The sequence below is a fragment of the Narcine bancroftii genome, chromosome 5, assembly GCF_036971445.1.
Source record: "Narcine bancroftii isolate sNarBan1 chromosome 5, sNarBan1.hap1, whole genome shotgun sequence".
In the NCBI taxonomy this organism is placed as follows: Eukaryota; Metazoa; Chordata; class Chondrichthyes; order Torpediniformes; family Narcinidae; genus Narcine; species Narcine bancroftii.
In genome coordinates, this window is record NC_091473.1 from 174,647,872 (window position 1) to 174,675,443 (window position 27,572).

Genomic DNA, 27,572 nt, shown 5'->3' on the forward strand with positions numbered 1-27,572 from the left:
AAGAGGTTAACCAATTTTTAATCTTTTCTGTAATTGTTACAGATTTTATCTTCGGTTGAATTATTACAACATTCGTTACCCAAAATCCATCATAGTGCGTCAGAACCTTCTCTACATCGAGCGGCACACACAGAGGACTTGAATCCTTTAACTCTAACCTCCACAAGATTGGTTGCTTGCTAACCATCTTCAGCTGAGAACAATGCAGAAAGCTGTGTGATTTGTTTCTTTGGGTGGTATCAGCAAATAGGTCATGGGCAATCAATCTTCAAAGTTGCTCGTGACGGGATGTAATGTTAATATTAGCGAGGTGACAGTCCGTCCATCTTAGGAACTGTGTGAATTCTGGACCTTTTCCTGATTATTTTTCAAATAATTGAATCAATGTGGACTTGGGTGTGGCAGTTGTCTCTTGCCAAACACCGATCTTCCATGCTTATCTCAGGCTTTAGACTGTGTACTGGCACCAAATGGCTGAAAATAAGATGGGTATATTTTAAACATCACCTGGTATTTGATGATCCAAGCAACTTATTTAACAAAGATGACAATTTGACAGAAAAAGTACCCATTTTCAATTGATTTAGTAAATACAAAGTATAATGGTCGACTATTCTGCTTAAATGTAATTATGTGTTGAAGCGATTATAAATAATTAGGTTGTTTTATTTTTGCCAATGAGTGGGAGTAATGTGGTGTTTGATTGGATACCTGTACATTTGTTGTTGGTCCCTTGTATTTTAATAAGTTAAAGTTTACCTATAATTTTGTATAAATTGCAATGATTTTGGTTTTGCCAATTCAGAACATTGAATACATGTTCTGTAATTATTTTCTTATAAATCAAGATCCCAACCATGTATAGATGTACTGTTGAGGTACTATTAAACAAAATTTCAATAGAAAACTGGAGGGTACTACATTTATTTGTTTCTCTTTTTAGTAATGCAGCCACTGAGCAAAGTTGTTTAACTAATCTGTTAAGATACAAGAATATTTTTGTCAGCTGTATCCTTCTACCAAATACCTCGACTCTGAAGGAGGACAGAGACTGCACACTGAAGGCAGTTCATAGTCAGTAATGTGACAGTTTAAATGTTTGTCATTTTTTCTGGAGCACGAGTAGAAAAGCGAATGAAACCAGGCTAAAGCACTCTGGTCAGTGACAAAGAACAAGAAGCCAAAAAGAGAGAGACACACACGGCACAGTGAGTATGGTACACTTTTTACTGTGAGATAAATATCAAGTTTTTTTTGTTAATGGGAAAAATTGAGAAAGGAAACCCAGCTTATTGATCTAGAATACTTTTAAAACATTGAGAGCGAAAAGCAATTTAGAGGAAGCTTGGATTATAAATAAGAATAAAATAATTTGAAATGCCCACTGATCATAAAATAGCAGAGCTATTTTCATTTGGAGATCAAACCATTCATTTGATTTGGAATGAGTTACAAAGTTTACTTCTGTTACAAGCCCAAAGGACCCCAAAACTGAGCAGCAATAGACATTCACCAAGAAAACCAGTGGTTTTCAAAACAAAAGTTATTTTTAATCAACATGAAAATAGAATCAAACTTTAACTTAACTCTATACTTAACTAACCCCCTTCTAGTTCTAAGTGTACGTGTGTGGATTTAAGAAAAGTTCTTTGGTTCACAGTTCAATCTCACTTCTCCTTTTTCCAAGTTCTCTGTTTGCAGGCAATCACCACACTGTCCACAGAATTGAACATGTATTAAGTTCACCAGTCTTGGTGCTTGAAAGGTAAATGTTTACCGCGCAAGAAGGTTCTTGTAGGGTTTGCAGAGAGATATTTGTTGCTCCAGGATTTCCACAACTGAGGTACCACCACTAGTCACCTCAGGGTCTTGCTGATTAAACTTGCCCTATTAGGGTCTTCTAGATTGTAACCTCTTTCTTCAAGCTACCACAGAGTTCCATTCCTTCCTCTATTTCAAGAGAAACATCAGTCAGATAGCACTTCCAGCCATCTACTGCTCTGGAACTTGCTTTCATCATTTTCCCTGGATTGCACTTTTCAGTTACTTGTCAGTGTCCCACACACTGACTGAGCTGTTAACTCAACTCTCTCTTCCAACTGAAACTCCAAAGAGAGCATGTGACTCATGTCTTGCAAAACCCCCACCTTCTCCAGAAAACTTTAAGGTGGCCAATTGTCCTGCATGTCAAGGCCACCTGAATGTGCAGGAGGCGCTCTTGAAGCGAGCTAGGTAACCCTCCTCCGAGAGGGATGATCAGCTCAGCGGCTCCCCCAGCCACCTGAATGCAGATGTTAAAGGGTCAGGCTGCCGATCACAGCTGACACTGGTGTGCTCAGAGCCGCATCCTGTGCATCTGTATCCTTCAGGTGGCCAGCATTGCGCTTTAAACGCTGCCACCTGAACGGCAATTTAAAGGGCCACTTCTTCAGGCGCATTCATAGGGTAGAATGCACCTGAAAAAGCCTTTAGGTAAACAATGCAGGAGTGACCTTTCTGTGAGCACTTTGCCAGAAAGAGTACTGATAGTCAGCAAGACAATGCAAGCATTTTATGACGTCAGTTCAATTAACACCTACTTGTGAAAGGTGCTTACATTTTCCAGAGATCCTGCAATGTGAATTCTTCAGTCTTTCAAATAAGATCTGTTTTAAAATGTGTGTATGTATGTGATCTACTCTAAATCTTATAAATTCTCCCGAAATATTAATATTATTACACTACCTTCAATGAGTTTTCTGTATTCAAAATAACCTGAAATATTTCTTGTTTTAAGACAGCAGGCTTCCTAGATGGGAAATATGACAGATTTATTAAACTATGTATTTTTAAAAGGTGAATACAGCATGTCAAGTTCAGGTTTGTAAAGGAAGAACTTAAATTAGTTGTTAAAAACAGTAATGTCCTTGAGTTTGCAAAACATACTTTAACTGCAACTTTTTCTTTAACAATCTGAACAACAAAGGTACTTCTATGGTAAACTTTTATTAAATGTAGCACTACTACACACAGACAACAGGGCAGCTGGAAATGCAGATATAATAAAACTCCAGTTCTGAGGATAATTTGTTACCATTTTTAGTTTGATAGATATTGAAATATAAACAAACATTAAAACCCAAAAAGTGACAGGGAAAATAACATTCTGATACTGAACCATTCAAGTTTGCACTTTGGAAAATGTATAACAAGGACATGTGGTTTATGATGAATCCTGACATTTCACAATTGTTGGACAAGTCTCTATTCCTTTGTGTGTGGCTATAGTTCACATCTTGCACTTCCACATAAAATATATATCCCATGATCAAATACAGTAGGTTTGATAAATAAGTTTACATGTGGAAATAGTAAGGAACAAGAGACTAACTGTATGAAACATTTTCCCCATGCCTGGGATGAAAGATAGTCTTTTCTATCACATCGAAATAGTCCACTTAACAATTGGAAATTAAATAGATTTAATAGAACGAATCCATTTGCATTCCTGCGATGGTTTTTCTGCTACTAATTTCTTAGTAATACTGTAGATATAAATTACACCTTATGGATTCAACATGATTAAACTTTCAGGCAGGTAACATTTTATCCACCATTTCCCATATTTATTAACTAATTTAATTTGGGAGGTTAATTTTCTGAAAAGATTAACCATGTTAATTTGAGTAGTACCTGCTATTTCTTCTAACCTTCATTACGTGAAATATTGCAAATCATGTTTAAAATTCCAAGTACTTTGGCTAGAGCCAGCAAGTACCCAACTATAAATATTTCAAGAGAGGTTCAAGCCTCCCTTGCGCAGTTTCGAATAAGCTGATTAAAAAGATTTATTTCACAAAAATGACAGGAACCACACTACACCTTTTAAGAAAAAAATTGGTTGACTGCACAGTCACCAGGTACCATTCTGAATCTAGAAGTAAGTTACCACGTCGCAATTCAAACTGAAATGATGCTGAATTGATTCTGCAATTAGAACATTCTGGCTTTTATGGATGACCTATAATCAAGGACAACTTTCCTTTGTTACAATGTATATAGTGTTACAATTCAAATAGTAATATTGAAACAATTTCCTTTTAAAGTTACAGCTGGAAAGAAAATTTCTACTACAGCACGTTCCCGGTTATTCAAAAAGCTTGGGACTGGACAACTGAATAATGGCTTCAAGCAGCATCGATGTTGCCAAACATGCCCGGGAGGCTGCTCTCCTTGATGACACTAGGACAGCAGAGAACCAAGTACAGTGGAGGGTGAAGAAGAAATGGAATGAGGGGAGGAGTTACCTGAAACGAGGACAATCTCCCCATGTGCTGACTGACCTGCCAACTTCCTCCAGTTGCTCACAGAAGGCTCGAGATTCCAGCTGGTTACTAAACTGGGGCTAACATTAGAGCCCCACATGAGCATGTCGGGTGAAATTTTTTTCCAACTTGTGATGCCATGTGGCTACCGTCGTTTGGATAACTGATCTTTTCGGTTATTTTCGGATAATCGGAAATGTACTGTACCAAAAGGCCTGTACCTGTATGTTAATATGGCCTGTATGTTGGGTAGTGTGCTCTACATTGTACTTACAATTTAATACAGTAAACCCTGCAGTCCTGATTCAACTAGTTTTCATTGTACTATTTGTTCCCATACAATCATAATTCTAGTTCACACAATTTTGAACCAATATTCCAGTTAAGTGAATCAGATGTGTGTTATCTTACAACACTCCAGAAACAGGCTCATTAGAGGACTGACTCGCCGTAGATTCAATGTGCTCATCTGTTCCTGAAAGGTGCATGAAGAGATCACCAAGCTCTGCCACTTCATCTTCATGCTGGGGAACATCCCTGTGCTCCCGCTCTTCAATGAAATCCCACAGTCGCACTGAATGGAGGAACTGCAGGTTTAAAAAAAAACAGCCTTATTTAGGTATACTCTTTCTGAGAATTGTTTTACAAAATATAGTTGGATGAATGTTATAACCTGAATTTTGGCCCGGGAACCAGTTTACGAGGCATCATTCAATCAAATTTACTAAATCTCAGGAGTATTCTCAGTGCATAGCAATGCAAAGATCTCCCACTGTAAATGCACCAACCTGCAGAAGGAAATCTTTCAGATTGTTTGTACCCTCAAGTAATTATCACTTGGTTCCTGTGGTGGCATTCAACATCCTGGTAAGAAAGAGCATCAGGCCATTTGGCTCCTCCCACCTACATAATTGAACAAAAATCACCCTAATCTTCAATCTCAAATTTCCTGTCCTAGAACCATACCTCAGTTCCCCAATATCCAGGTTTCTGAATGCAATAACGGACTAGAATTTTCTACCCAAGGTGACTTTGAAGGTTCAAATTCATCATTCCAAGGGAAACATTTCTCTCCAGTCAGTCCTGAATGCCTATTCCTTAGTTAGAGACACTCTTGCAGTGACTTTGTCTCAAAGATGCCACCTTTCATTCTTCCAAACTCTGAACAGAGATGTCACTGACTCAATCTCTCCAATGATCACCCCACCAAATACCAACAGCAGGTGCATCCTTTGGGTAAGGAGACAAACTCGGTAGTCTCACCCGCATTGCCCTATAAAAATTGCAGAATGATATCCCCACTTTAATACTGCAATCCTCCAAGAAAGGGCAGCATACCATTTACCTTAACTGATTTTTTTGAATATTTAAAATGTTCATGTATTTTTAGCCTCTTCCCCCTAAATTATTAAAAAGTACAATATAGGAATATTAACTTAGAGGCAAAATCAAACACATAAAACTAACCAATCTTCTATATAGCCAATTGTTTTAGAGGATCTCTACAGGGCTCAAGGGAAAGGAAGACTATTATATATTTACGCCTAATATTTGCAAAACAGGCTTCTTGCGACTTAAGTTCCATTGCACTTGGGTCCCTTCGAACAATGACATTCCCCAATCTCATGCACCACAAATTTTTCTCGTCTTGGTGAATCACCTCGGTTCCCCCCCACACTGTACCTCATCTGCCATGTTGCTGACCACCTATCAATTTGTCTTTATCCTCAAAGCCTCCATCCTCATCGATACTTACATTCTCATTTACTTTGCTGGCATCAGCAGACTTCAAACCATCAGTTTTGGCCCACTCAGCTAGATCCAAGATGATGATTAGCTGATCAAGCACTTAATGTCAGTCAGATCATATCCAGCACACCAAAATGAGAAGGACCCACTTTTTTTTTTGTTGTTGATCATCAGGTGATCTTTAAAAAAAAAACCCCAAAACTGATCATCACCATGTAGCAACATGTGTGGATTATTTACCCTCACGTTGCCTTCAGAGCTGAGTTGTTTTCTTGGCTGCTCAGGCTTGGCCATTGTTCCATCAGGGTAAGCGTGAAGGTAAAGACACTTGCCACCAAATGGACAGGATCCTTTCCCCTTGTCAAAGTATTTACAAGCCTTCTTGCTGTTAATTGACAAAAGGGGAAACAAACTCATTAGCTAGTAACAGCATACACATCTAATTAACAATTATTTTTACATTTGTATTCTAGCATTGCATAGATACATGGTCCATTTCTAAAACTCACTTTCACAATTGAGCAGGTGTTCACTGTTCATTTAATCATTTGCAATGCTCATTATTGAAAACCCTGGACATTTCCGAATACCTTTTTTGTCCTATGTTAATACTTATCACATCAATTTTAACATAATTTCCTGACCCATAATCTATTTTGCAGCTTTATGAGGGTAGCCATGGGTTAAAAGCAATTTCAGTTTGGATTCTCATTAAAATCAAAGTTGCAATGCAAAATGATTTGCTTACATCCTTCACCCGCTGGCAGGAACGTTTCAGGCTGAAGATTCCTTCTGCACAAAATTTCATTCATTAAACTGAAATATTTGATTTAGATTTAAAACAAATAAAGACCATTGGGAAGCACGTATATAAAATATCAATGATCTTTTACAATGAAGGCAAGACGAATGGATATTAAATGTTGTAATCTATTTATAGATTTAAAGGCACCCAGTATATTCCCTTAGGTATTCTGTTCCCTTAGGTATTCTGATTTAAAGTTCAAATGTATTATTAGAATCCATAAATGACATCACATACAACCCACATAGAATGACCAATTACCAGTAATTGTAAACTGTACACAATGTAAACAAAATGAATGTGTATTCAGTCATAAATAATGAGAAAAGAACGAATCCTCAAAAGGGTCTCAGAATGAGCCTGTTGTTGAGGAGTCTGATGGTTATGGGGTAGCAACTATTCCTGAATCTGGAGTTGCGTCCTGTGGCACCTGAACCTACTTCCTGATGGCAGAAGCGAGAACAGAGCAGATCCTGGGTGATGGGGATCTTGAGAATTGCTGCTGCTTTCGGACTGCAGCGTTCCATGTAGATTTTCTCGCTGGTGGGAAGAGTTTTTCCTGTGATGTACTGGGCTGTGTCCACTACCTTTTGCAGGGCTTTTCGCTCAGAGGCGTTGGTGCCCCCATACCAGGCAGTGATGCAGCCAGTCAGCACACTTTTCGTGATAGATCTGTAGAGGTTTGCCAAAGTTTCTGATGACATACCGAACCTCTGCAAACTCCTGAGGAAGTAAAGGGGCTGACAATCTTTCTTCACAATGGCATTAACATGATGGGTCCATTTCAGGTCCTCTGGGACAGTGACCCACTCTTCATCTCTAATCCCCCAAGATTGCTGGATCGTACACCTCTGAATTTCTTTACTAAAGTCTACAATCAACTCCTTGGAATTGGTAACTTTGAGTGAGAAGTTGTTGCTAGTACACCATTCAGCAAAGTTTTCAATCTCCCTCCTGTATGCTGACTCATTGCCCTCTACCATGATATCATCAGCGAATGTATCTGGTGTCACATAGTCATAGATGTAAAGCGAGTGGAGCAGGGAGCTATGAATCCCTGTGGTGCTCCAGTGCTGATGGAGATTGTGGAGGTGCTCTTGCCAATCCTCACTGACTGGAGGTGAAGAAATCCAGGATCCAAATGAACGGTGCAGCATTAAGGCCCAGGTCTTGGAGTTTGCTGATTAGTTTTGAGGGGATGATGGTGTTGAATGCCAAACTGTAGTCAATAAAGAGCATCCATATGTATGCATCTTTGCTGTCCAGGTATACAGGGTTTTGTGTAGAGCCAGTGAGATGGCATCTGCTGTAGTACACCTGTTGCTATGGGAGACAAAGTGGAATGGATCCATGTCGCTGCTCTGACAGGTGCTAATATCCATAGGAAGCAAAGATCTACTTTTCGGGCCTGAGCCCCTTATCCAGAGGTGCATTAACTACCACCCAGGCCCTGGGCTGAGCTTTACTAATGTCCCGTTCCCCCCCCACCCCCAACCACTTTGCCCCATGGGCCCTACTCTTTGTTGAAAAGAACAAGGCAAAATTATTCCATTTATTAGTCTTTGGGCATGATACCCTCACATATTCTGGTATATGCTGGGAATACACCAGTTAGGTTAGAGGAGGGGAGGAAAAACTTCATTAAAATCAAAGAAAACTTTACCTTACAACATTGCCGACATCATGGGGAAGCATCAGTGGGTCACGCCCCCCCCCAAAATGAGTTATTGTTTCTCCCACCCCCCCGCAGGCTGCTGCTCTTCGGGATGCGGACCCTCACCTCCACGTTGATGAGATCAGTGCGACACCCTCTCGCCGTGCAGCTCCGCTCCCGCCACTGCCAGTCGGGGTGTTGGAGAACCCAGCACATGCTCCTGCTTCAAGAATGCAGCGTGCAGGTCATCCTCGAATACTGAGAGGATCGTCATGGAACATGGTGGGGGGGCTGCAATGGCTCTTCCTTATTCTGGTGGTCAAATCGGGCATAGAAGGCATCAAGCTCATCTGGGAGTGATGTTTTGCTGTCTTCTACTTCACTGGATTGAGGTTGGCAGCAGGTTATGTCATTTAGACCCTGCCACAGCTGTTGGGTGTCCTTCATCGTTTCCATTCTTGTTCAGAATCTGCCCTTCACCTGAGTTGCTTTCCATAGGTTGACATCTGGCTTTCAGGTTCTGAATTTTGCTGTTCAACCAGGGCTTCCAGTTGGGGAAAACCCTGCCTGAACAATTTAGTTGGGACAGACTCATCAAATCCGCAATGGCCCTGGTGTAATCATTCAGATCCTTTGCTGAGTTGCTGAACACAACCCAATCCATTGACTAGTGGCAATCCTGTAACCATTCTTCAGCCTCCTGAGGCCACTTTCTGGCTATCCTCCTCTTTGAAGCCTCATTTTTTAGGATCTGTCTGCATGCAGGTAGCAGGAACACCTCCAAGTAATCGGACTTGCCGAAATGCAGTCTTGGGAAAGAACGATAGGCCTTCCTTATTTTAGTGTAGCAGTGATCAAGCCCTGGGAACCCTGCTATAGCAAGTTTTGTGCTGGAGATAATTGAGCAGGGTTTTCTCGAGACAGGCTGGTTAAAGTCACTGACTGGTTTGTTGTGCATTGGGGTGGGTAGTCTCTTGTTTGCAAACCACGTCGTGCAGCTCTCCGAGTGCCTGTTTGTAAATCGGCATCAGGAGGAGAATATAAACAACAGTGAGAACTATTGATGAAAACGCTCAGGTAAATAGAAATGTAATTTACAAATTACATTTGATACTTATTATTTAAAACAGCTAAAGCCTTCAGGAGGCAGGTTTTAACTCCTTTATTTCACTTTAATCCTGTTGAAAAATAGATTAAATCAAACATGGTTCCACAAGTTTCTTGTGTATTTTTAAAAATGTGCTTTTCAATTTAAACATAACACATTTCCTTATGATCTCTCTTCAAGATCAATATAGAGGATAGAGTGGAACGCTAGATTTTTTTTGACACTTCTGACTTCCATCCATTGGCTGCAACAAGAAATGCACTTTTTGCAATATTAAAGATTTGGTTTAGGTGAACAAAACATTTCCTATCCATCTATACCTTACCTTCAAAATAATTGTTGGCTAATTTACACCCAATTCCATTATATTGTCATAAAAATCTGACATAGCCTGCAAATCAATTAAACAAAACCAACTTTGATCAACATATAGTTATTATCTACTTTTACTTCAAGGACATCAGTGAGATTATTTTAATTAAAAAAAAAGAAAATACATCAACGAAGCCTCCAGGAAGGAGGGGATGGTTAGCAATGAATATGTAGCAAAATCTTCTTTGAACAATTTCACATGTGTAACACGACTTCAATGTTGTAAACTGTCAACAAATAGACTGAACCTAGCAAGGAAGTCTTTAGCAATGTCAAATCTTTCAGGAAGCCAAGTCGAGGTAAAACATGCTACAACAGTTCCTCTGCACCTCACTTTCAGCAGCGCCCTGTGGCCTGCTCCTGACAAATGGTAGTGATTGTGTCACACCCACAAGTATGCACTCAAATTTTTTTCCTGCTGCAGCCAAGATTCACCAACTACAACGGTTTAAGCTATCCCACGACAGAAAGAGATAAATATAAAGGATAGATAAAAATATTCAGTTACACTTCGTGCAAGGGAAAAAAGTACTTTCGATAGTGCAGACAGGTCTTTGTGGTCCTGCAGTATTTCATGGCTAGGGTAATAAGGGGGAGATTCAAGGGCCTGATAAAATCTGATTTTGAACCCAGAGGAACTAGCTTTCAGGTTTATGTACCTTCTACCTGAAGGTAGCTGCAAGAAGGGATTGTGATCAGTGATGGGGGGTGGGTCCCTCCATGACATTGGCCGCTGCCTTCTAAATATCCAATAGATGGCAGATCAGTTCCCATAATAGACCTGGCTATGTTTGCTCCTTTCCGCAGTCTTCCTTGTTCTTCAGCACTCTAATTATGAAACCAGGCTGTGACGCAACCAGTCACCATTGTTCCTACAGTGCACCTAAAGAGTCTTCGACAAAATGTCCAATCTCCTCAGACTTCTTAGGAAGAGGCATTGATGTGAGAACACTGTCGTCTCAGTGTGCTGGCCCTAGGAGAGGTCTTCTGGCATGTGGACTCGCAGGAACTATAAGGTAGTAACCCTCTCCATTTCATTCCCATCAATGAAGATCCTCAGCCACACCTTCCTAAAATTCACAACAAGCTCCTTGGACTTGAGCCAACCAGATTTTCCATCTCCATCCTGCATTCTAACTCATCATTTCCTGTTATTTTGCCAACAATGTTGGTGAAGTTAATGAATTTACAGTTTGCATTTGAGCCAAACCTGGCTATGCAATCATGAATATGGAGAGAATTCAGCAGGAGAAGAAGCATGTGGCCTTGAGGTTGATGGTCAGCGAGGAGCGTCTACTGATGAGAGATTCAGTAACAGAAGATCAAACAGAGGCCTAGATTTATTAGTAGGATTATAAGTTTTGCTGGTATGGCATTTAATACTAGGCTGTTGTCAATGAACAACAGCTTGAGGTAGGTGCTCTTGTGGTCCAGGTGGAGGGCCAGCAAGTTGGCACCTGGCATTGACCCTCTGTGACAATAGGCGAATTGAAGGAGGTTCAGGACCTCCTGAGATAAAAGTTACTCTTCTCCATTACCATCCTCTCAAAGCACTTCGTCTAGGTAGACACAAGTACGGACGGCCAATAGCCGTTGAGGCAGGTCACCTTGCTCTTCTTGGGCATCAGTGCAATTGATGTCTCTTTGAGGCAAGTGGTCACGCAAGACTGCAGCAATGCGAGGTTGAAAATGTCTGGAAAAACTCCAGCCAAGTGGTCAGCACAGGGCTTGAGGACCTGGCCAGGCTAACTATCCGGGATGAGCACTCTCCAAAAGATCCAACCTCCCCAAGATTCTTTCACATCAGAAACTGGGAGGTGAGAGTTGCCGTGGGGGCGTGCGCGAGGGCTCATTGCTTTTCCTTTGGCAGAAAGCACTGAACTTGTCCGGAAGAGAGGTTATCACACTTGGTTTCACTTCACCAGATTATTTCACAGACACTAGTTTTTCCCAAAACTTGTGCAACAACAAAAAAAAAAGGGGGCCTTGTTACAGTTAGCACATGGATGCTATTTGCTGTGAAGTCACTGAAATGGCCCCCAATCTGGCTTTCTCACTGCTGAAACAAAATGTCAGTAGGATTCACAAAATACTTTGACAAGATGAGAAAATAGGAATTTAATTTTACAAGAAAAATGCAGGCAAATTCCCAATGATCCCAATCTGATTGCAACCTAATTTTCTTCTTTCAACAAGGAACCAGTTAAATATTAAGCTCCTTCCACTAATTATAGGAAGCAAAACTCTACCAAATATTTCCATGGACAGGAACAGTTAATTTCAACAGAACTCAAGTTAATTTAATTTGAATTTACTTCAATTTTGATATTACTCTTTACATAGAAGCCAATCTATTCCAATTTCATGAGAAAAATCTCCTTACCCCATTCCCTGCTTGAAGGCTTCAATAAGCTGCTCCTTTTCTTCCTTTTCCTCTACCCAGTAAGCACTTGGGATCACAAATTCAGATACCACTCTGCATTCAGGACAGGACCTATGAATATTTAAATAGAACATTGTTATAAACCATTAATAAAAACAACAAACGTAATTTCATAATTCAAGGAATTTCTATATTCAATTCGATGAGATCCTAAACATCCTAATTGCACAATGATCATCGATCTATGTAAGATTTTAAATGAAGGGGCCATTAGCAACTCTGTTTGATTCACTGATTTTCCGTAGATTGATCCCATGCACCCAAACTGTGCTGAAGACCTTTCATTTTTTTCTCCAATTATGAAGGCAGGAAAGTACTTCTTGGCAACTATGAAATAATTTTTCAATTTAGAGGGAAAAGAATGGAATGTGAATTTCCTAGAGACACAGCAATAATACAACAAATAGAAAGTTTGCCAAAAAGACAGTGCTCATAATGTTGTAGGTGAAATGCAAAAGTACTCAGCATTGTTCAGCTTCAAGGTTTGCAGCATGCTACCATTAGAATTATTTTACTTCTACAGAGGAGCAAAGCAAATCACAGAGAATATTAATAGTTTGATTCAGCATCAAGTTGTACATACTGCTTCAGTTTAAACCCAACATTTCAATGACCTATCAGAACCTCATGATTGTCATACCAAGAATTAGAAACCATTATTCTCATTTTCACTTAATCCGGACTATGGCAGATAAAAGCTGTATCACTAAATGAAACCAAAAACTTTGCGGACTTGTTCACTTGGAATTGAATTTGGATAGTAGTCATCCATTAGGCCATCAGAGTAGAGGGACCAGAATAATTGGTATGACTAGTCGGAGGCAGACTTTTTACCCCCCCCAAATGAATGAAGACTCAGCAAAATAACAGACCATTCCAGCCCCAAGCCCATATCAACCAAGTGACAAATTATCCTACAAACTCCATCCACCTTTATTGAAATATGACATCCAATAAAATTCTGCTACTAGCCCCAATGAATTCGTTCACTTTGATGTCCTCAAATCATAATGCAGAAGCAGGTCCATCGGTCCTACTCATTCACACTAACCAAATGCTGACCTGAGCTGTTCCCATTGCTCTGCAGCATTTGGCACATTTGGCGATTATTGAGAAGAGATGAGGGAATCATGGAAGGAGGGATCCTTGCAGAAGGTGGAGAGGGGAGGAAAGGGGAATAAGTGCCTGGTAGTGGGATTATGTGGTAGGTGCGGGAAATTGTAGAGGATAACAGGTTAAATGCTGAAACTGGTGAAGTGGTAGGCGAGGAGAAGCGGAATCCTGTCCATGTTGCATCTGGAGCCAGATGTGCGGGGAATGGAGGAGATCTAGGTAAAGGCAGATTTGATGGTGGTGGAGGGAAAGCCATGTTTTTTTTTTTAAAAAAGAGGAGGACATCTCTTTTGATCTGGAATGGACCTCATCTTGGGAGCAATGTGCTAGAGATGGAAGAATTGAGAGAAAGGAATATAATTACTTACAATTAAACTAGCCAAGATTAAAATAAAGATAATTCTTTCTTATTCCTGCTGGGTTATTCACTCCTGAACACATACAATGTAAACATAAAAATACTATGCAGATTCTGCAGAAACACATCCACATGAATTAAAGGAAGCATTTTGGCCCGGAGCACTTCGTCAGAAATTTTAAAATATTAAATTTTGGTTTTCTCAAGGTAAGCTTTCCAATTTATGAACCAACTATTCACCTTACCAATCGTTGGCTCTGGAAATCATAAATCCAACTGAGATCTATATTTATTGGTGAACCGAGATCAGAAAATGTTGTCAGCATAAAAGCCAGTTGCACTCACTTGATTATTTTATTTTCAAATTGTTTGGCACATCTCCACTGTCTAATGCAGGACAGACAGTAAGGGTGAATGCAGTCAGAAAGAATTCCAAATCTCCTCTCAGATGGTATTATCTTATCATAGACTACCTCCATACAAATATTACAAACTTTATCTTGACTCTTTTGTATAGCGAAGGCTTTCTCCATGTCTTGCTCAAATGCAATGAGACACATCTGATTAAAACAGAAAGGCAACAGTCAGTCACAGGTAACATTCAGAAAATTGGATAAATGCACTATATCCTCCGTCTGGTGATTAATTAGTGGGTTTTCTACAATGTGAAATATAATGCTTAGTTCACAGCACAATGTTAGTTATTTGTAGTAAGATTTTGAGAAGACACCAGTGAGCAGAGAATAATAGGAGTAACTGAGGGAAGAGGTGGAATTGCTGGACTCAACATCATCTCATTAATCTTTCAACCTCACAATAAAGCAATGGGCTCTGACTATAAGATTTGATGGATTTTAGTTTTTGTGAGCTCTATACTTTCATCTACAGGTACATGATCCTTTATCCGGAACCCTTGGCGGACAGCGTGTTCTGAATTTTGGATTTTTCTGGATTTCGGAAAGCCCACCTGAATTGTGTTGCTGTATTCACCCTCACCCCCTTCCAGTCGCCTGGCTGCCTCCCCCAACCATGGTCTCCCCTGTCCGTCGGTCCCCACTTGCCAATTTTGGAGCTTTCCAGATTTTAGATGTCCGGATAGAGGATCGTGTACCTTTACATCATACAAATATTTAAATAATTTTATTTATCAGCTTTGGCACGCTCTCTTACATGCACAAAAGATCATGGGCTGTATTTTGCATGTGAGGCGATAATCTGGTATAGTAAAAGATTGTTTCTTAGGATCTTTTTTCTTGATTTCTAATCAATTAAAAGATGTATATAATAGTACAATTTTTGCATATTACCAATTCAAAATGCATTTGAAAGAGACTGGGAGCAGATTTGAGACTCCCTAAACAAAGTCAATTTGAAGATAACAGATACATTTATTACTAATATGTATATAAAATTACAAGAGACTGTAAAGAAAAAAAGATAAAATCCAATGGGAGAAAGATTTAAATATACAAATTCAGGAGGAGATTTGGTCAAAATTATGTTATGACAATGTTATGAATACAGTGAATGTCAGATATCGAATGGTTCAATATAATTTTCTTCACCAATTGTATTAAACTCTTCATAAGTTAAATGAACTTAATCCTAATTATTCAAATAAGTGTTTTCGATATGCAAAAGAAATAGGGACTTTTTTTGCATTCAGTGTGGTCTTGTGAAAAAGTGGAAAGATTTTGGAATGAACTGAGTTAATTATTAGGGCAAATTATGAAGATAAAGATACCAAAGGATACAAGAATATTTTTACTTGGGGATATTTATGAAAAAGATACAAAATTGAAATTCAAAAAAATATATAACCATATAACAATTACAGTACAGAGACAGGCCCCTCTCGTCCACACCGATTTAAGAGCTCCAGTCCCACCTACCCGCTCCCTGTCCATAACCCTCCAATCCTCTCACATCCATGCACTCATCCAACCTTCTCTTAAATGACAAAATTGACCCTGCTGCAACCACCTCTTCTGGAAGGTTATTCCACTCAGCCACCAATCTCTGAGTGAAGAAGCTTCCTCTCATGTTACTTCTAAACTTTTGCCCCAACCCTTAACTTATGACCCCTTGTTCCAATCTCACCTCCCTCAAGGGGAACAGCCTATTCACATCTACTCTGACTATCCCCCTCTTAATTTTAAATACCTCTATCAAATCCCCCCCTCAACCTTCTACGCTCCAATGAATAAAGACCCAGTCTACTCAATCTTTCTTTGTATTCTAGATACTGCAATCCAGGCAACATTTTAGTAAATCTCTGCACCCTCTCTACCTTAATGATATCCTTCCTATAATTTGGGGACCAGACTGCACACAGTATTCCAAATTCGGCCTCACCAATGCCTTGAACAGTCTCAACATCACCTCCCAGCTCTTATATTCTTTGTTTTGATTCATAAAGGCCAGCATACCAAAAACCTTCTTTATCACCCTATCCACCAAGAAATCCCAAGATAAATTTTTAAATATTGCAATAGCAACTGCAAAGAAATGTATAGCAGTATCATGGAAAGATGGTGGAGAAGTGTTATTAAGTAGATGGTATAATGAGATGCAAAATTGTAGACCTTTGGAAAAAATTATATATAGTTTAAGGAATCGAGTTGAACATTTTTTAATAGTATTTGGAAATGTATAGTTTATGGATAATTTTCTGTCCACCTCTTCTATCTTATCTACTCCTCTTAATTAGTAATTTTTAATAACAATTAATGATTGTCTATGCTAATATTATTGTATATTAAATGGTAGGTGTTTTTCTTTTCTCTCCTTTACTTACTTTTGGGTGGGGGGGGGGGAAGGGGAGAAAAATATAAAAAGTAATTTTTTGTATAATTGGCTATGGATATTTGATTAATGTTTTATTCTTTTTTTTTCCTGTAATGATGCAAACAATTAAATAAAATTTTTTAAAAGTGAGGTCATAATCTTGGTTAGTGCTGCACACAAGGCTACTTATCAAGATAAGAGTGCAGGAAACATACTGGTGGGGTAGAGCATTGGCTGATTGGCAGGAAGCAGAGAGCAGGAATACAGGAATCACATTCTGGTTGGCTACCAGTTGCTAGTAGTGGGGTTCCACAAGAGTCGGTGTTGGGGCAGCTTCTTTTTACGTTATATTGTAGACGTTCGTGGGTTGTACTGAGTTTAATTATTTAACAATTTGGTTCAAACATTAAGTTTAATAATTCAATAATTCAGTTCAAATGTCGTTATCCATGGTTGAAAACGCGAGCCATCTTGAGGATGTTGTCTGGGTAAACTGGAATCTGATGTCAGCCGTCGTACCAGGTCGATCGTGGAAAATACCTTGGCACTGTTCAGGTTTGCTCTGAAGTCCTAGATGTTAGGGATAGGGTACCGGTCAGCTGTTGTGACCTTGTTAAGACAACAGTAGTCCCCACAGGGTCTCCAGCCCCCAGATGTTTTGGGAACTGAAGCGGGGATGCTTACGGGCTGTTTGACCGGTGAACTATGACCATTTCCTCCACCTCTGGAATTCGTCTTTGGCCAGTTGGAGTTTGTCGGGGGGAAGCCTGCGTGCGCGTGCATGGAGTGGCAGTCCAGTGGTGCTACACCCCTTGATTTGGGCTGGCCATTGTGAATTGGGGAGTTATGATGTCTGGGAAATCGGCTAGGATCCTGGCATACTCATTGTCAGAGGGTCACTGAGCCAAGGTGGGATGCAGTCATTTTGGCATGGAGCAAGGTGATCGATTCGAACATCTTGGAATTGATGAGATATTTCAAATCGACCAGCAGGGAGTGCGCCCAGAGGATATCTGTGCTGCTGCTGTTGATGGAGGTCAGGGGAGGCCCCTTCTTTCTGGAACGAGAGTCAATGCTTCAGGGGGCCAACACACTGACCTCCGCTCCCGTGTCAATGAGAAAATGCCACCCTGAATGAGGATCTCAGTAGAGGAGTCACTCTTTTTGGCTGGCTGCCATTGTCACTACTGATGGCCGGACAAGCTGTTTCCCGGATGCGAGCAGGTGGTTGGAATTGGCGGGCCGCAAGCCCCATTTGTAGTGGTAGTAGCTCCACTTGTCCTTACTGGCACTGTTTGAGGCTGACGTCACTGTCGTCCTTTCCGGGAGACTGGGACTGTCTGTATCAACTGGCAAGACACAGCTACCGCCCGGTTGGTGGTTGCTTCCCCCTGCTGTTTGGCTTGCAAAGAACGGTCACATGGGCTGCCAGCTATCAGAGGTCGGTGAAATCGTCATCCAAGAGGAGCAGGCTGATGTCCTTAGGCATTTGCTCGAGGAAACCCTGTATGAAGAGGAGGCAGGTCCTGTGTCCATCCATTAAGAACATCTCATTCATGAGTGTGGATGGTTTGCCTAGGCCATCCACGTGCAGCAGTCTTGCTGCTTTGTCACAGCAGGAGAGACCAAATATATGCTTGAGAAGCATTTTGATCCCTTCGTAGATGTCGGCTGGTGTTGGTGAAGGTAACTGATGATGGACCCGGTGGTTTCCTGGTCCAGTGCACTGACCACGTAGTTATCTGGCGTATGTAGAATTAGGCTTCAGCTTGTTCAAACCATACTTGCGGTTGTGAAGTCCAGAAGGTGGGCAGTTTGAGTGAAACTACGTTCTGTAGACCTGAATTGTCTCCTTCCAGCATTTTGCAATCCTAAAGAGGCTGTTTTGGATCATCGGGGTCACCACTGTAGTCGTTTGTGGGTTGCACAAACACGGAGTTTAATTATTTAACAATTCGGTTCAAACATTAAGTATAATAATTTTAACAGTTCAGTTCAAATGTCGTTATCCATGGTCTAAAATGCGAATCAACCTGCCAACTCAGAGGGGAAAAGCAACCGCCCATCCTCACACTACCAGTCCGCTTCTCCTAACCCATCATGCACTGAGCGCCCGCTCCTGCGAGAGCCCGAACCTCTGAATGACGATTCGAGAACTAAGTGGCGCAACCCACCATAGCATGTTAATTATTTAGATGATGGAATAAATGGATTTGTGGTACAAAGATGGTACAAAGGTAGATGGAGGAGCAGCAGGTAGTGTTGAGGAAACATGGAGGCTACAGAAGAACTTAGATGGATTGGGAGAATGGGCACAGAAGTGGCAAATGTCAGAAAGTGAATGGTAGACCATTTTCTAAATGGGGATAAAACTGAAAATACCCAGTTACAAAGGAACTGGTGTCCTCGTGCAGGATAGCCTGAAGGTAAACTTACATGAAGTCAATGGTGAAGAAGGCAAATGCAGTGCTGGCGTTCATTTCATTTAGGAATAGAATACAAGGGCAGGGATGTGATGTTGAGGCTTTGCAAGGCACTGGTGAATCTTCACTTGGAGTATTGTGAGCAGTTTTGGGCTCCTCATTTCAGAAAGAATGTGCTGATGTTGGAGAAGTTTCATGCGAGGTTCACAAGGATGATTCTGGGAATGAAAGGATGATCATACGAGGAGCATTTGGTAGCTCTTGGCCTATACTTGTTGGAATTTTGGAGAATGGTGGAGGGGGGGGGGAGGGAAATCTCATTGAAACATCTCAAATGTTATAGAGTGATGACTGGTCGTTTGCCATGGTGGGACAGCCTAGGACAGGGAGCACAACTTCAGAATTGAATACTGTCCGCTTAGAACAGAGATGTGCAGGAATTTCTTTCGGCAGGTGGTGGGAAATCTTTGGAATTTGTTGCCAGAAGTGGTTTTGGAGGCCAATTATTTGGTGTATTAAAGGCAGAGATTGATAGGTTCTTGACTAACCAGGGCATCAAAGGTCATAGGGAGAAGGCCAAGTAGTGGGGCTGAGTGGATAAATGGATCAGCTCATGATTAAATGGTGGTGCAGACTCAATGGTTGAGTAGCCTATTTCTGCTCCAATGTCTTGTAGATAACAAATAACTAACTGCATTATTAAATGTATAGACTAGAGTGCATCTCCCTCTCATTGAACATGACCAGAAAAGTTCAGCTATGTTAGGCAATGTTATCCCTCAACCAACATCTCTTTATTTAAAAATCTGGTCATCTCATTACTCCTTGCTCTTCCTGAAATAGATGTCAACGTTCCTTATTTAAGTGGGAACAACATGCTTTGGAATATTTTGAGGGCACAAAAAGGTACAATAAAAATGCAACTTTTTTTTCTTTAAATTTAAAATAAAATTCAGGATTTCATCTGATTTTGAACAGTTCAGCTTTTACCCTGAAATTATGAAAGAGAAAGTTATACAGAGAACATGCACTATGTGGAACACGGATATAGAACCTTTTACATTGTGATAAAATATATCAAACTCTGAATAGCAAAAATAACAATTTGAAGAGAAATCAGTACTTGGGCATCACATCAGGCTTTCACCACATTCATTACATGGAAGTTTAATATTTTAAAATGAGATTTCAATCATTTATCAGGCTTAACTGTTAATTTTCAGGAGATACAAGAATGGATTAAAGTAAGGTGGCAAGGACAAAAATGAGCTGCATCTATAGTTTAAGTGTAGAGTAAATTAAAATCATCAAAAGGTAAATTCTCATCACATATACTTGCCTGCTCATGTGCTCTACGCTGCTCGACATCCGTGGGATGCAGTACTTGCAGTCCACATACTTCGCAAGCCTCTCCATGTAGATACAAACAGCTGTCACCATAATGACATTCACCAACTACCACAAAAGGACACAGCTGCTGTGCAGAATTACTGCTGTCTACTGACACCGAAACATTTAGTCCCCTGCAAACTGCGTCCAGGTATGACGGGGGCTTCTCTTGGACATCTTCGTAAGCAAACTTTGCCGAGTCAGAGAAATGTGATGCAGTCTTTGTAGTGTTGCAGTAAGACGGTGGGAAAGGAAACAATTTAGATTTTTCTGCTGTTCGGTTGCAAAGGTCTAAAGAGAAAAATAATCCCCCCCCCCAAAGAAATTGTAGTGTGAAATGCATTGAAAAGTTATAATAATCATACTTAACAGACATTGTAGAATATAGAAATAACTCAGCCCTTAAGGGTTCCTCTCCAATTGCTCGAATCAAGCTACAAATAAAGGATAAAAATCTACAAAACTAATGACATACATGTATGAAATTCTGCTAAAAGCCTGATTAATGAGATTTGCATAGTAACAGATGGGATGTTGAATTGAATGATCAGGTATTCTGGGAATAAAGAATGACTGCAAATTCTTTAAAAAGATTATCTGTGGAAATTTGCTGCAAATAACATTCAGTTTAAATGACAATCTATTCATGGATAAGAAAATCAATGGGGGGGGGCGGAGGAGGAAGAACAAATTCAAGAGCCAAACCACTGTTAACCATTCATCGATCAGGTTAGTCAATTGTAAACATATCAAAAAAATATTCAAGCAGGCAGAACTTTCTTTAAAAAACTAACAGGGAATGATACAAATACAACTTAAAAAGAACTGCTTTCCAAGGTTAGGGCATGAAAACTGACAAATAAAACCTTTAGTTCAGAAACAGCAAAATAAATTGAAAGGTTCTCTTTAACTGGGCTTTCACAAAAAGTGCATATTTAGAATTGATTGCCAATTACAAAAGTTGTAACTATATAGAGTTACAGAAAAAAGTATGAACTTTTATGTTATTTTTGCTTTTTCTTGTTTTTACCTGCTAAATGGAAACAAAGCTCTGGATTAAGACTAGGAATAAATAGGATTTTAAACAAAATAACATGAACACTGGTCCTGCATTGGAATGCAATAAAGTTATTGAAAATGAACAAAATCAAAATTCCCCATTTATAATTACATTAAAAAATTATCCTAACAAACCCAAGGGTTCCAAAACTTGGCAGAAAAGCAGCAAAATAATTTATGGAGCCTTTTTAAGTTGGAACGTCAGTGTTATCATTAATGACCATTTAATTTGATAGTTGCCCCTATAGTGGATTATCAGGAGTTTGATCTCAGCATACCTACGTGTAATTGTACACAATGTTGATGAGAGTACGTGTTCTCGCTCACCCTAGTGGAGAAAAATAAATACTGCAAAAACCCAAGTATATTTTATGCCAAGATTTTACAATGAAACCAGTCTTCACATACGAATACATCTTAGTTAAATAGATTTTGCTTTATACATGGAATCTATATAGCACTTAAAAGAAAAGTTACAACATACATTAGGAAAATAAAAATTCAATTTCTATCACCTAATTTGTAATAACTATCAACACAATGAAAAAGCATCCAAATTATTTTGATACAAAACTGGAAATTAACCTCGATTTTTACTGGGAAATGGTTAAATAACATTCTATGCTATTCAGTTAAAGTTTTACTCTTTGGCAATGATATAGTGTCTTCTAACATAGAAAGATTAAGGTGCCTTACAGAAGCACATTAGGACAAATGCAAGCCTAGAGGTTTAGAATGGTGAGCGTGAAGTTTAGATCCTAAATGCGGAGAGATTGACCTTCAATATTAGGTAAATATACTGCAAGATGCATAATAATCCAGACTCCATGGATTACAGATTTGACACTGAATTGAAAAGTCAGAAGGATGGGGGTCTGGATGGATTTAAACATAAAAATGTAAATTTTATAGCTTTGGTGATCTTTGTAGTTAATTGTGTACAAGGGTAATGGGTTAACTTGAAACATAGTTTAGATTATGGTCAGAAACTTTTGATAATCTCACGTTCATGCCATAAACAAAGGACACAACCCTGCAAGGAATAATCAGTCAAGAGACTATAAAGGAAATAATGAAAATTTCAGGTGTACTGAGGCATGGACAAAGGAAGGCAGTTTTATTGAATGAAAGTAGGCCAACGGTGGAGGATGAAGTGTTGGAAATGATATTAGGATCAAAAAACCACAGCAAGGTCACAAATACTTCAGTGTAGCCCCAGCTGGTGTCCAGGGAGGGGAATGAAATTTGTGGTTAGGGAAAAGAATGCTTTTGATGATTAAATGGGAAAAGAAAAAACACCGGCTCATCCAGTTTCTGGTATCAGACAACCATTTACCAAAATAGTGGCAATAGGCAAGGTCACATGATGCAGTGGATAAATGTCTCTTTAGTGGGTCTTTCCACAATTTATGATGGGAGGAAGGGTTGAGAGCTGGAAAAAAAACCCTAATCTAAAAGGGTTTGGAAGCTTTAAAATTATGGAGTGAAATTGATGAAAGTGCTTTGCCAATGTGAAACAGAAGGCATGTTGTGTAGCCCAGTCCCATTGACTCCTTGAAGGTTTCTAATGTTTCAGTATTTGTATAAAAAGCAAAAATAACACTCATGTTGTTAAATGTGCATCTCGCAGTTCGAGAGATGCTTGCTTTAGCAAATTTCTCAATGCATTAGTTCAAAAAGCTCAAGGTTAATCATCCACATGATCAATACAGAGCCTCACTTTCATCATACCTCGATCCTTCAGCTCGAGCGGTTTCTTTTTACATCTTCCAGATTCAGTGACTTTGATGGGTACAGGCTGTTCAGCAATTGCATCATTAACGATAGGGGCACAGGTAACTCGTGAGATTACTGGTTCCACTTCCCTCGAGCCAGAACCTTTCACGTGATCATATCTTAGAATAGAGAAAATGGAGTATATTAGTCATCAAAACTGGTCAAATGCACCATGAATCCTCCTGATGAGAAATGTACCATTTTAATTTAAGCCCATATGTTCACTGTTAATACTGGACAATGAAGATTTTGTTTCCTCAACACTTTTGAGTGCATTTTATGGACTTTGGGCTGCTGATCACAAAATTCACCCTAAAATGTTCCTATCATGTGCTTTTTTAAAAACGATATAGCCTATTTCTTATCATATTTTAAATCAATTAGTATACTGCCCACCATGCAAACTGTTTGGGTTAGTCCAAGCATGCCTGGGCATGCACTCAGTGCAGGTGCTACGCAAATTTTGTTTTACGCCTCGACATGCTTAATGCTTAGTCAGGACAGATGCAGACAGGCTAATGAAAGCAGCTCACATGTACAGGTGCTGTGAATTACGTTGATTATAGATTGAACACATGTTGATGCAGACAAAGCCATGAAATGCAACATGTCATTAAAAAATTCATTTTCTGCATTTGCACTTCTTCCCTGGTGCGGTCAGTGACGAACATGGTGAAAGGTTTCATTAGGACATTGCGACCATGGGAAAACAGTATCAGGGCAACTGCAATCCATCAGTGCTGGCCGACTATTGTTGGGCACTGACAAGAGAGGCATCAGATGCTAAGTGCAAACAAATAGCTGTGGCAAAACATTTTTAGGTCCACTGAATACAATGTGTCAGCATCATTAGGTGATTAAACGTGCTAAATTCAATAAAAATGAATTTAAAGTTTCTCCAGCTTCCTATGTGATATAGAACTATCTTTGTGTTCAGCTTGACGTTGTCTATCATAATTCCCAATTTTTTTCTCTCCCAGTTGTAATAAAAGGCAGAAGTTTAAAATTGCAGACAAAAATAAGCAAGTGATAGGTTCATGCTCGTCCCTCTGAAGCTGCAATGGGAATGGCCAGACTTTCATTAATCTCTGCCACCCAGCTGGCTCCTCAAGTCAGATTTCCACCTTTGAGGTCACCCATCAGGGAAGCCAAGAGGACACACACCATGGGGAAAGTTTTGTAGTTAAGAGGGCAGGGAAGACCCTAGCAGCTATTATCTAAACTTACTTTGAGGGTCCATTCATACATTCTGATCTGAATGTAGCCAAATAAGGGACTAAAGTTTAAGGGATAACAATGAATGGCATTAATTTATGAGGCTTCTGCCAGTCTGGAGTGATAAAATAAAAAGCACACTGACAATGGCTAAAGACAGAAAGATAACAGATCCATCATATTTTAATTGACATTTATTGCACAAAGTAAAGCAGCACAAGCAGGTCCAAAATTGATTAGGAGTGCTGAAAAGAAAAGCCAAAGAAACATATGCAGGAAGTGAATGCACCCTGTTCTTGCTCCCCATCAGTCGAGAATACAAGAGGTCACACAAAACATACAAGGGTATCTTAAGCAAAACCAGATACATCAGATGACACGTCTAATGCACAAAATGAAAATGTCTAAATATTCAGATTAAATTACTTAGTTGGAAAATGAGTGAGGAGGATAAAAGGAAAACTTTGTGAACAAGTGCTGTGGTTAGTTTTTAATTTACAAAAGATACTATTCCAATTTGATAATGCCTGCTTAAAATAGTACAATCAACTTACTTCCCAATTTAGTATTAGATGATTTTTTTTTTTTTTAAATATGCAAAACCATACCGGCAATGGTCTCCATAGGCACACTGTCCCTTTTGATAGAATTTACAGATGGTAGATAGCTTGCTTGTAGACAAATCATGGGAAAATACACATCGGCTTCCTTCACGACAGACACCATGCATAAAATATCTAAACACATTTAATAAGATTTAAAAGATATTTCTTTACTAATAATATATTTAGCACTTTGATCTCAAATATATCATGCACAGAATTGGCAGGTAATCAAATGCTGTTAAAATAGAAACAGCAAGGTTTTCAATTACGTTGGCACTCAGTCTTTCAGTCTGCAAACTATATACAACTGGCACTCTCTCAAATACAATAACAAGCAGCACACCAGATTTTTTAAAAAGCAGAACAAAATTGATCTGTAGTCATTCTGATTATGATACTTCAGAATTCTGGGAGCAACTAGGATGCCATCAAGTCAGTCAAGAATCAATTAAAGAATTTTCACAGACCAGAGTACAAATATAAGAACACTGGATACAAAATGAAAAGCAATGAAACAACTATTTGGCCCAACCAGTGCATTAACGCTCCACTTAAACCAGCTCCCTGTATTGCTCATCGAAGTCTATTTGTACTACCCATTATTCCATCCATCTGTACATGCTTGCACTGCCTCTCCTTGGATCCAACTAAACGGTTTGCTTCAACCTCTCCCTGTGGTAATGCATTTCACATTTTTAGCTTTCTTTGGGTAAAGTGTTATTTTTGAATTCTATTGAGATAAACTTTTAAGCCTATTTTGCATCCTATCTACTGCTTCTATGTCCTTTTTTGCAAATCTTTCTTTGGCTTGGCTTCGCGGACGAAGATTTATGGAGGGGTATGTCCACGTCTGCTGCAGGCTCGTTGGCGACTGACAAGTCCGATGCGGGACAGGCAGGCATGGTTGCAGCAGTTGCAAGGGAAAATTGGCTGGTTGGGGTTGGGTTTTTCCTCCTTTGTCTTTTGTCAGTGAGGTGCTTCTATGTCCTTTTTTGCAAATATGGGGAAGAGAACTGTACACGTGATTCAATACATGCTCAGCAATAAACTGCCCTGATTTTTGGCTCCATCCCTTGATTAGTTTTAACTTTGTATCACATTGCTAGCCGAGAGCACAACTTTTAGTTGTTGTTGTTCAAGTATTCTAGGATCCCATTGGTTGTCTACTTTATCTGATTTTGCATCTTCCAAGTTGTATGTTTCTATCTATACTCTTACTCAAATGAATTATTTCAGATTTATACCTGTTGACCTTGAAAGCATCAACGTAAATTTTAAATGCCATTATATTTTACAATACATTCAATAAATTCAGATCCATGTCAAACTAGTGTTTTAAAAGTCTTTAAGGTGCTTTTCATTAAAATATTCATGTACGAAAGATACCTTTTCATGCAACATATCTGAAATTTTAGTCATTGTGTATTGTGACAACTACAAAAGCACCACAAGAGGTACAACACACACCAATTATGGAAATCGTTAAATCAAACAAATATGATCATTACATCACAAAATACTTGAAACAAACGCTAATAATTATGATACTATTCGGGTACTGAGAAAGCACTTTGAGGTTAAAAAAATATTGATGGTTGATCATACAGTAAATTTCAAGGAGGCTCCTGGATCAAATGGTGAGGGACAAAGGGGAATGAGGCCTTATTGCTGAATAAAATGCTCGCAGCGGTAGGAAGAAGAGGGTCCAGGCAGAAGGGAGGGTGGTAGAAGGTTGTCATGTTCGTGTTGGAGAAGATTAAAGCATCTAGCTCGAAGAGTTTTGAATATGGAGACGGCATTAACACGGAGGCCGCAACGGACGGGCTGAAAGAAGGACGGACGTCGGCGATGTCAGATGGACGGCAACCAGAGCCGGGACCCTTTCGATTCCACCATCTGCTGCTTTTGCTGGAGGAACTCAGCAGGTCAGATAACACCCATGGGCGGTTAACGCTTCGAGCCCGACCTGCCGGAGACTCCAGGACCTGCGAGCACAGCAGAACATTTCCCCAAAGCGACCCGCTCCCGCAGCCTCAGCGTCAAAACCCCGAAGCGTCGGTCACACCTTGGACTCGATCAGGCACAATGTGCAACGGGTACCAGAGGGCCAGGCTCCGACCGCGCAGCACGGCCCGAGGGGGGCCCGAGGCCTTTGTACCGAGTCCGCGACCAAAGCTGCTCCAGCCTCCCTGCTCTCCGCGACCGGACCCCCATCGGCCCCACATGAAGAGGCTCCGTACCTGCACGTCACCTGCTTGGTACTCATCATCCCGCCGCCAGTCCTTCATTCCCTCCTCCTCCTCCCGCTGCTGCGCCGACTCCCCGATCTATTTCCGGTCCGTCCGTCGCTGGTTCCGGAGGCACTACGGCGCCCCCCTCCGGCCTGGCGAAGGTCGCCTGTTTGTTTCGTCA

General features: G+C 40.0%; 2 protein-coding genes across 12 annotated transcripts in view; one reads left to right on the top strand and one right to left on the bottom strand.

Annotated features, from left to right (window-relative positions):
• Positions 1–4,613, top strand: part of raf1b (Raf-1 proto-oncogene, serine/threonine kinase b) — a 108,790-nt gene extending 104,177 nt beyond the window's left edge. For all 10 annotated transcript variants that reach the window (XM_069939828.1, XM_069939831.1, XM_069939829.1 and 7 more), the window contains one exon: positions 43–4,613. In XM_069939828.1, the coding sequence (XP_069795929.1) occupies positions 43–183 (141 nt within the window). In that variant the 3' untranslated portion in view covers positions 184–4,613. The remainder of the gene's footprint in view (positions 1–42) is intronic.
• On the bottom strand, positions 1–27,528 carry mkrn2 (makorin, ring finger protein, 2). Of its 2 annotated transcripts, none has more exons than XM_069939839.1 (10): positions 27,401–27,528; positions 25,164–25,292; positions 23,296–23,459; positions 20,456–20,796; positions 14,252–14,466; positions 12,376–12,486; positions 6,294–6,438; positions 4,754–4,891; positions 2,725–2,788; positions 1–474 (listed from the first exon to the last, which is right to left on the bottom strand). In XM_069939839.1, the coding sequence occupies exons 1-10, from the start codon at positions 27,427–27,429 to the stop codon at positions 449–451; spliced, it is 1,362 nt and encodes a 453-aa protein (XP_069795940.1). In that variant the 5' UTR covers positions 27,430–27,528; the 3' UTR covers positions 1–448. The 2 variants fall into 2 exon arrangements, with proteins under 2 accessions (XP_069795940.1, XP_069795939.1); XM_069939838.1 differs by having other exon boundaries at positions 4,716–4,891.
• Positions 27,529–27,572: the final 44 nt, after the last annotated feature.